This window comes from Cryptomeria japonica, chromosome 7 (assembly GCF_030272615.1).
Source record: "Cryptomeria japonica chromosome 7, Sugi_1.0, whole genome shotgun sequence".
NCBI lineage: Eukaryota > Viridiplantae > Streptophyta > Pinopsida > Cupressales > Cupressaceae > Cryptomeria > Cryptomeria japonica.
In genome coordinates this window covers 775,009,867-775,020,019 of record NC_081411.1, presented here as the reverse complement: position 1 = coordinate 775,020,019, position 10,153 = coordinate 775,009,867, and the positions used below count along the sequence as shown (strand labels likewise).

The window sequence follows — 10,153 nt, the reverse complement described above, 5'->3', positions numbered from 1 at the left end:
GTGTATTTCCAAAGCCTGAAGTCGGCTCAATTTGCACTAGGTCTGTAAAACGAACACACTTCAAACACTCTTTATCCCTAAGGTCAAATGGCCAGTTGTGATAAATTTAGCCCACATCTTGATATTTCTTCGACTTTGGTACTACATACCTTATGAATCCCGCCGTGGCAGGTAAGGATGTGATATACTATGTCTTGCACGAGCATAACAAATAGATGATCCCTATGATGGGGGAGTCACCACTTTTATCAAGCCACAAGTGACTTTTCAAAAAGCTATGTTTCTACTCAAGGAAATATGTATGGTGAGTATCTTGGGAGCAAAACCATCTATGCTCTTGCACTAAATTATATCTCAAATATCCTCAATCAATAGAACAGGTGGGCTACTACTTAAAGGTGTTTAGTCATGTTCGATGTTTTTGGACATAAGTTCATTCTGCAGTGACTCACTTAAGAGCCTTGTAACTGGTGGTGGGGCCCATTTGTCCTTTCGGCCAGTTACACTGTAGGAACAGCTATACCCAAGGCTACAGCTTTCGCTCTCACCTGATTTCTATAGCGGCTCGAAGGATTTACCGCTCGAGGTCGTTCCCAAGAGTATCAATCCTTTGGCAGGCCTCTCTTAAAAAGATAAAATTTTGAGTGTTACTAACACTTTTCTCTTGCACCTAGGACTACGAGAGCCAAGGGAAAGGATAGTGTGTGTTAGAAGTAGGACCACCCGATTGACCTTTGTGCACAAGCGTGCCAAACACCAAATTCACTTGTTCTTTTTAATCCATCATTGCAAATGTGATCTAACTATTTTGGAGATGTTGCTCCAACAGTCATGGTGTTCGTTTTAACTTCAAAGGCAATGTGTTTTGTAATCTAGAATTTGGAAATCCTGGTCAACTTAATGAAAAACACGTTTTGCTTGAAGGAAAATTTGTTTTTGCCAAAAATCAAAACAAGTGGATTGTTCTTTTTACTGCACCAAATTTTTGAAGTGTGGATTGTAAATTTTTAGGTCCCAATTGATGCAATGAAATCAAATTTGCGTTGTTAATTTTAAGCACCAAAAAGAAAATGAGGCATAACTAGAAAACAATGAAAAAAAAATTTTTATTGCGTTTTTAAGTTCTTTTTAAGCACTAAATGAAAATTTTGTGATGATTTTTTTTTTTTTTTGGGTTGTTAACCTGCACAAAGAAAAAAAAAACAAGTTAATAAAAACCAATGCTCAAGGGGGGCTTCCACAAGCCTAAACACTCAATTTTTTTGTTACAAAGCGACTTATACAACGCTCTATCGCAATAGCGCTATTCTGCTTTTTAGACAGAAGCGCTAATTAATACAATAGCGCTAGTTTGCGGACGCAGAAGCGCTAATTCGCACCGTAGCGCTGAAAGAAAAGAAAAACCTGAGAAGTCAAAAGCGCCAGAACTGTTTCAATAGCGCCAGAACTGTGACAAAAGCACTGGAATGTTGTCAATAGCGCTAAAACCTTTTCAATAGCGCTAAAAGAAATTGTTTCGATAGCGCTAAAATGTGTTCATTAGCGCCGGAGCGCGACCTGTGTGGCAGTTTCAACAAGCAAAATGTTAATTTTCAAAAAAAATAATCAGAAGGTTGCGTGTTCGATTCACGTCGGGTTCACCAAATGATGTCCTCCTAAATGGCACAAGGTTAGTCTATGATCAACAACACCAAAAAGACACAAAACATTAGTGTTAGTCAATCTAAAACTAAACTATGAAGGCATACCAAAAGAGACACAAAAGACATGCTAATTTATCTAATAAACAAAACACAGATTATGAGGCATCTCCAACTGCCTCTTAGCATGGCTTTAGCTTCTTCTCCCTTGTTCCTCTCCTCTCCAAGTTCCAAAATAGTGTAGCTCTCAGCAGCTTTTTGCACTATGGATGCTTATGGAGGATTGAGATTGTAGTATAGCTCCAAATATGAAATAAAAAGCTATTTTTATGCTAAAATGATATATTTTAACCAAAAAGACAAGATTTAGTTATGCTATGCTAAATGCTCTCTAAAATGTCTATAGCCTAAATGCATACAAGTTTTCAGGATCTGGATTATGAAGGAATGGGCTCTATTTATAGGAAAAATGGAGCAATGGATGGCCAGGATTGAAAGGTTTAATCAAGGGTCAAGCTTGAAAGTTGGGGATCCATGTGCACAATTTGCACCAATGAAATAGTGACAAGTGTCAACACAGGATTGGGTTGAGAGAAGAGGTTGGAGGCATTAAAGGCCTGAGAAGACCTCATGTTTATCTAAAGGCTAAGGGTCAAGTCTAAATTAGGATTACCCACTGGATTAGGAGTTAATGCAAGGATAAACCTTTGTGCAAATGATTAAGAGATAATCATGGTCAAAGCATTAAAGGCTTGATGAGACCCTTGAGTTGGATAGAGGTTGAGTCAAAACAAATGTTTTAACCATGTGGGAGGGTTTGGGTTAACCATTAATGGTTTTTGAAGACTTTGTGGATTAAGTGGTTGAAGGTTGGAAGCTTTCAAAGGTTATCCAAGACTTTGAGACATTTAGTGGTTGAAGGTTGAAAGCCTTTAATGGTTATCAAAGACTTTTAGGCTTTGAGAAGTGACTTCCCTTTGCTTAGGAATGTGACAATATTTAGGGGATGGATTAGACTAATTAGGAAAGGGTTAGAAGAATCTAGAAGGGGATTAGATTTTGCAAGTGGATTTGGTGGGTGAGGGAAAAAAGGATTTTATTTAAAATAAAAATTCATTTATTTCAAAATGTGTGCAAGTTGCATTTGTAGGAAAATGCAAGTGGGGTGGGGATAATGATTTAAATAAATGTTTTATTTAATTTATTTAAAAGAGGAATAGGAGGATTTAATTAAATAAATAGATTTTATTTATTTAATTGATTGTAATTGGATTTTAATGAATTAATTAAAATAAATTGAGTAATTTATTTAATTAATAGAAGAATGTTTGGGGATGAATTAATTAAATATTAATTTAATTAATTGGTGGCTAGTGGATTTTTAATCAAATAAATACGAAATATTCATTTAATTAAAATGGACAGATTTATGTGACTACAATTATAATTAAGAACAAATTGTTAGATTAAGAAAAAAATTGCAATAACAACAAGGAGTGTGGAAATCTCACAAACCTAAGAATAAGAACAAGTTAAATAATTAAATTACAAAATTGTTTTTTTTCAAAATAATCACATCTTACTTTAAAAAATATTAAATTTATATATCTTTAAAATTTTACATAATCATATAATACACATTTAATTGTATTTATTAATTAATTAAAATTTAAAACCCTATTTCATTTAATTAATAAATACAGTCATATGGGTTAGATTGCTATATTTTTCTATAAAAACAGCTGTTCCTAAAACTATATTATAGAGTAGATATCTAGTATTTGATAGTTTAATCTAAATTATTATAAATAAAAGATTAATAAGAAGTAATATTGTCAGACCTAGAAAAAAATTTAAATTGTAAAATACCTGTTTACAATTTTAAATTAAGAACACAGGCGTCATACAATGAAATTCCTGGTGGTACGAAACTACTGTTACCCCACTAAAAATTTGTCGTGTGCCAAAAGTATTTGTTTACTGAGGATTCCATTTTTGGCAATTTATTTTATTAAATTAAGATGAGGAGACCAGCTGAAACGTACCCTTCGAAAAGAAGCTTATATTTTAATTTAATTGCATTGGATTCTTAATCGTCAAACATCTCCACGATTACTGTAATGGTAAAGTGCATACAAACACCCAAAAGTATTACAGCTTTTGCAACACAAAACTTGTGGTAATTTTTTTGACTTGATCCATTGTCCCATGATGCATTCGTCCTACTTCATACCTGATTTGATTCGTTACAGGTTAATGTCAGATGGGTTGTTTGCGATTCCAATGATTTTATCATGAAACGTTTTGAATAACAGGAAAACTTGACACCAACCATACATTCCATTTTCATTTGCAATGGGCAATGAAGAAGCTGCTGATTTTTTACTCCCCTGTGCCATCTGCACCAAAAATTGCTATATAATTCACGGCAAACAGAAAGATGAAGAGAGAGAGAGTTTTGGTCGGTCTTCCTACTTCTTCAAAGTTATGCTAGGAGACTTTGCACAAGAAATGGTAATACCAGCATTCAAAAGTCCATTTTGGTTCTTTACATATAGAATGCTAAAGATTTGAGTTGTTTACAGTATTTCAAATTGCTTAATGTTTCTGGATCAGACTATTTAGAATGTTTAAATTCCGACCTTTACATTGTCTGTGTTGTACCCATCATTAGGAAAATACTAATTTGTAATTTGGTTTGCTTTAAATTCAGATATTTCCAGATTCACTACTAGATTCAACATATAAAAAAAAAATTGTGAATAGTCCGTAATTTATCTGTGTGGTTATATGTAGATCTATTTTAAAAAAAGAGATATATTATTATGTTTTGTCTGAATTCAAATCCTCTAAGTTTTCTTGTATCAGCACAAACTTATTTGTTATTTTTAGTAGACATGATTTTTCACGAGGATAAAGTTTAGTTTGTTTTTGGACTTAAATTGCGTAAATTTTATGTCAACTTTTCGATTCACACTCGGTGATCTAATATTTATCAGGATGAAGCAAGAATATTTTGTTGGCACTATGATGTTCTTCATCGTCACTTTGATGAATAATAATCATTGTGTAATCTGAAATGGTGATGCAAAAGCTTACTTATTTAATTCCAAAAGCATACACTTTAATTGCTATTGTATTTTGTTATAATCCTGATTCTCGGAATCTCTGTACTGGATCCATCATCAGGAGAAACTTATTTGCTATTATATTGAATTTACTGCAGCGTCTTCCTCCTGCATTTGTTCCAAAGCTTAGAAATGAGACTGAGACAGGGAGCATTGTGGTTCTGCAAGGCCCAACCAGCCAGCACTGGGTTGTTAAGTTATGTAGTATTGGTACCGAAATGGAGTTTGGACAGGGTTGGGAGCAATTTGTCCATCACAATGCAATAGAATTGGGGGATTTTCTAGTGTTTAAGTATATCTCCACATCCTACTTCAAAGTTCGTATATTCGGAAGAAGTGGTTGTGAGAAAAACGTCAGTGTCTTCGATGCTGAGAAGAAAAACTGTGATTTAGTGAAGAGATGCCCTGATCCTCTTCCTGCTGGTGTTAGTCTCAACAGTGTTGAATCCATGGACAGTAAGCCACCAGTCTATTTGGTGTCTGACGAGGAAGAGAAGAATGATAAAAGAGAGGCAGTGGCTGAAAATCAATGGAAAAAACTAAAACCCTCTCCTCCTTTTTGTCCAAAATGTCCAAAACCCTCTCCTCCTTTTTGTCCAAAATGTCCAATACCCTCTCCTCCTTTTTTTCCAAGTAAGTTTCTATGAGTCCTACAAATTGTATTGAAATTTTATTGAGGGAATGGAACAAAACTCTTACTAAAACTGGGGGTTCCACAAAATTTGCTTTTGATACAGGTTATCCTCTGGAGAATCGTGGATGTTGGCAGCCATCAGTTGCTGGAAAGAAGCACCAAGCGATGAAAGCTGCAGAGAATGGGACCGAAGAAAAGAGTTTTCACAGAACACACTATATTTCTTGCAGGCGTCCTGTGACCGAAGCAGAAAGGAACCAGGCCCTTGAGGCTGCTCAGTCTTTCACACTGAATACACCGTTTTGTTTCATAACGATGAAACCAAGTCATGTATACCACACATTTTGGGTTGTAAGATCTCTCTCCCCAACTCTCTCTATGTTTGTGTAGAAGGGACTTTAATTTGATTCAGGTGATGTTCAAGTTTCAACTATCTTTTGGTCTGTTGTATTATGTTATTTTTTCTTTATTAGGAGGTTCTAAGAATGGCATAACTGTGATCTTGTGCGTTCACCTCATGCTGGATTACTGTGGTTTTTCCCATTAATAGGATTGAAGAGAAATTTTTTAACTAGTTAGTGTAATCTTAGTCTGTATTTTTCTGGATGCTGGGGTTTCACAAATTAATATTTCAGGATTTATATGATGGCTTGGGTGTGCAGAGTATGCCATTAAAATTTCGTTATCTCCAATTACCAAGAGAAAGAATGGAAGTAATTCTTGTGGGTCCTAACAACAAGGAATGGCATGTACAATACCTGGGGAACCGTACTACCCCAGTCCTGAGAGGAGGGTGGAAATATTTTTCACGTGATAATAATCTAGAGGAAGGTGATGTCTGTGTCTTTGAGCTGGAAAACAATAGCAAAAACAAAATTCGAGTCCATATTTTCAGGGTTGTCAATACATGTACTCCTTACAAGAAGACGATGGAAGGCGAACTGGTGAATCATAGCATTTCATTGCCTACGTTCCACTCTAGTAAGAAACTACAAGTCAATGAAATCACATGGGAAGATCCTGCGCACAATTTATCAGAAAAACCATTTGGACCAGAACAGGGAACAGATGCAAGGCCAGGAATAAACGAAGTGCAAGGGAGCAAGAGGGCTAGCAGTGGAAGCAATTATCTTGACATTTTAGATAAGAAAGCAGCTTGCAAGGATAATACATCTTTTTCTGAAAAATGTTATTTGCCAGAGTTTCAACAGACAAAGTTATTGCACCCTGCATCATCTGCAGATGAACAAAAATCAATTGGCAGGAATACAGCGGTGCTAGCAAACGAAATCTCTCATCTAGATGGCGTGAAGGACAAAGAAGACTTAATGATTACTGTGGAAGGCAATGATGCATCTCATGGAATGCCTGCCATCACTCATGCATTGATTCCATCTCAAGAGCACATTCTTGAAGGACCTTTGATGAACGAGTTAGTTCCATTAGTGAGTCCATCCCCTGAGGTAGTGAGTTTGGTGGTTGCATTGTCACCAGAAGCAGCCACAGCTCTAGCTGATATGAATGGAGAAGCAACTTGAGAAGCAGGATCAAGCATTCGCAATAAGATTGTGAAACTAGAACCTTAAATTATACAACCACAGGATCCTGTTGATGATCTTTTGACAAATCCAACTGGTAAATTGGATAGCAGAATTACTAGAGAAGCTGACAAACTCCTTAAATTGATACAAGTATAAAAATCAATATTTGCATCAAATTCAGAATGTAACAGTGACATCTGAATCAACTGAACTTGCTGATATGAATGGTGAAGCAATTTGAGAAACAGGTTCAAGCATGATCAACAAGATCGTGAGTCTAGAACCTCAAATGATACTAGCACAGGAGCCTGTTGACGATCTTTTGACAAATCCAGCTGGTAGGTTGGATAGCAAATTACTAGAGAAGCTGACACTCTTTAAATTGACAGAAGCATAGAATCAATCTTTGCATCAAATTCAGAATGGAGTGGTGACATCTGAATCAACTGAGCTTACCTGAAGGAAGTACATGGTATCATTTTAGTCGAAGCACATAACCACATATTCCACAGTTCATGAATACAAAAAACTGGATGGTAAATGCTTTTCAAAATTTAAACCGAGTTAACTGGTTATCTACTTTAAACAAATTGAGAAGCAAAGTTCACGGTTGTTCATTTATAACAAAAATTGGTTCTCTGTGACATTGTATCCTTAAACAACTTCTTCATTAGTTATATAACATGATTCTACCCAGCGCTTGGAGGATGTCTAGAATAGCAGGACTTATTTCTGCAATCTTGTTTTCTCCTTACTAATGGAATGTTATGCAGCATTACCTATTTAATAAAAAATCACATAACCTTACTTATTAAGGGCATTTCATGATTTTAAATTTTTAAGCAGAGGAGGATATTCTCTAAGACTATTAGCAAATAAGTTGTTGAAAAATCTGCTCATTGGGGAAGGAATCCTGGCTTTAAACTGATGTACAGTACATTTACTTAAACAGAGATGAGTTCATTGTATGAAATATTCTTTTATCTGAATGTATTAATCTCAATATGTCTCTTGAATTCGATTTGCAAACTCTACCATCAGTGAATGAGTAGGATGATTTCCTTTCATATGATGCATGTATTGGATACCATGTGAGATGGTGTTAGAGTAGTTAACTGGTCCTCTTGATCCTGTCAGATTGTTTGATGCATGGTGATGGGATGACCCTGAAATAATAGTTCAGCATGTCAGTGGCTGGGCTACAATAAGACTGCCTCACTGTTGAGTTTGTTGACTGCTTTCACTAATATAAATATTAGAGGTATATATAGATATTATTCTGTAAAAGAAATATGGTTGGCCATAATTTGTACTTCAAGCCAAGGGTTTGTCCAGATTAGAAGCATCTGTTGTTAAATTTTTCTTTCGTTGCAGTCACTACCACTACAAGTGCTACACAGGTTGAGATATGGACTTCAAAGGATAGCATGTGGAGAAGGATACATGAAATCAATGTTGTATAACTAAGTCGATAAATTTAACAACAGGAGAACATTATCAATATCGTGCATACAGAATGTGTTGGTTGGCTAACAAAGCTAAAGTCTTTTAATAGTGAATCCAGTCAAAAATAAATGGTTCCCCAACTTTGATTTTAAGCTCAATCATGGATTACACTTTACAAATAGACATCCGTGGAGCACTGTTCTTTATATCAAATTGAATCAGAGATAATATAACTGACTATTAAATGACATGTCTCCCACTAGTTTCAGTTTTCTATAGGCTTAGCTATTTTTGTGATTTTGGTTGATGTGCTGTTGATGACTGCTGTAGTGGTCATTTAGTGTATTTCTTTTTTTAGTTTTAATTTTCAGTTTTGTTTTTATTGGGTGTGTGCTTGGTCGCATTTTTTTTGGAGTCAGGTTGATTCTTTTCTCCTAGCGAAAGGTAGTCTTTTTTTGCAAATTGGCTGCTAGTTTTTGAGTTTAACATTCTAATCTGCATGTTCTATTAGATATATATTTCTCTGCATCTTTCCCTGGTTCATTTATGAGTTCTCAAATGGCTGTGAGACTATGTAATCTTCTTATTCTCAGGTACCCAGTGAGGTTTTTACCGAGCAGAGTATTCAATGGTTAAGTCAGTCAATATTTATTCCTAGGTTGGTTCCAAAAGTTGGAGAAGTATTACAAGATGAAAGACACCATTGGGAAAGATTCTAAAAGAGTAAAAATTGCAACATCCAAATTGAAATCTCATGCTACTTTATGGTGGGAGATCTTGTAGAGTTCCAAAACAATACAGGGTAAGGATAAAACTAGACCATGGCCTAAGATGCTGAAACATCTATGAGCTCAATTCTTGTTTCTAATTACCAACAAAAAATATTTAAAATTTTTGGCAACTTAAAGAAAAGAGATTGGTTAGTGCAAGATTATATTGAGCATATTATGAGGCTTCAAATTCAAACTAGTTTACAAGAAAATGTAGGACAAGCAACATTTAGGTATGTCAATGGCCTCAAGTTTCAACTCCCAAGATGAGCTTACCTTGGTGAAGGTACTTACTGTGGATAAGGCATATGAATATGCCTTAAAAGTGGAGATGCAACTAAATTGGAAAAACAAAATGGTGGGCAAAGGGGGTTGTTAGCAATCAAAATAGGGGAAGAGGAAGTTCCTCCAAACTTACCAAACAAGAAGAGCCAAAGGGAAATGGGAAGCCAAACTTCCAAGGAAAGGGGGGCTTCAAAGGTAGGGGACTAGGATGGCAATCTCTTATGGAGATTGGAAGCCCTTAAGATGTTTCATTGGTAATGAAGCCCATAAAGTCATAGAATGCCCTCAAAACCCCAAAGGGTGATGGCAGCCTATGAAGAAGAAGAACCTTCAATAGAGGAGGTTGAAGTAGAGATGGGAGAAAACTTGATGTCGCAAAGAATCTTGATATTTGGGAATAGAGAAACCCCAAAAGCTGATTGGAAGAGGAAGAGTGTCTTTGAAACAAAATGCAAGTGTAAGAACAAAGTGTGTAAGGGATCATAGATGGTGGATCTACCATTAATTTAATAAGTACATAAATGGTTATGAAATTGCAACTTTCATTTCAAAATCTAACCCTTACAAAATTTCTTCACTAAAGATGGATCATAATGTACTTGTGGATAAATCTTGTCCCACTACCTTCAAAATTTATCCTTATGTGGATGAAGTACTATGTGATGTGGTGCCAATGGATGCTTGTCATTTTCTGTTGGGTAGACCTTGA

The 10,153-nt window shown here is 35.6% G+C and overlaps 1 protein-coding gene across 1 annotated transcript; it reads left to right on the top strand.

Moving 5' to 3' along the window:
* The first annotated feature begins 3,679 nt into the window (after positions 1–3,679).
* Positions 3,680–7,754, top strand: LOC131050057 (B3 domain-containing protein Os01g0723500). Its single transcript, XM_057984196.2, has 5 exons — positions 3,680–3,819; positions 3,956–4,154; positions 4,867–5,401; positions 5,506–5,753; positions 6,065–7,754. The coding sequence occupies exons 2-5, from the start codon at positions 3,996–3,998 to the stop codon at positions 6,938–6,940; spliced, it is 1,818 nt and encodes a 605-aa protein (XP_057840179.1). The 5' UTR covers positions 3,680–3,819; positions 3,956–3,995; the 3' UTR covers positions 6,941–7,754.
* The last annotated feature ends 2,399 nt before the right edge of the window (positions 7,755–10,153 follow it).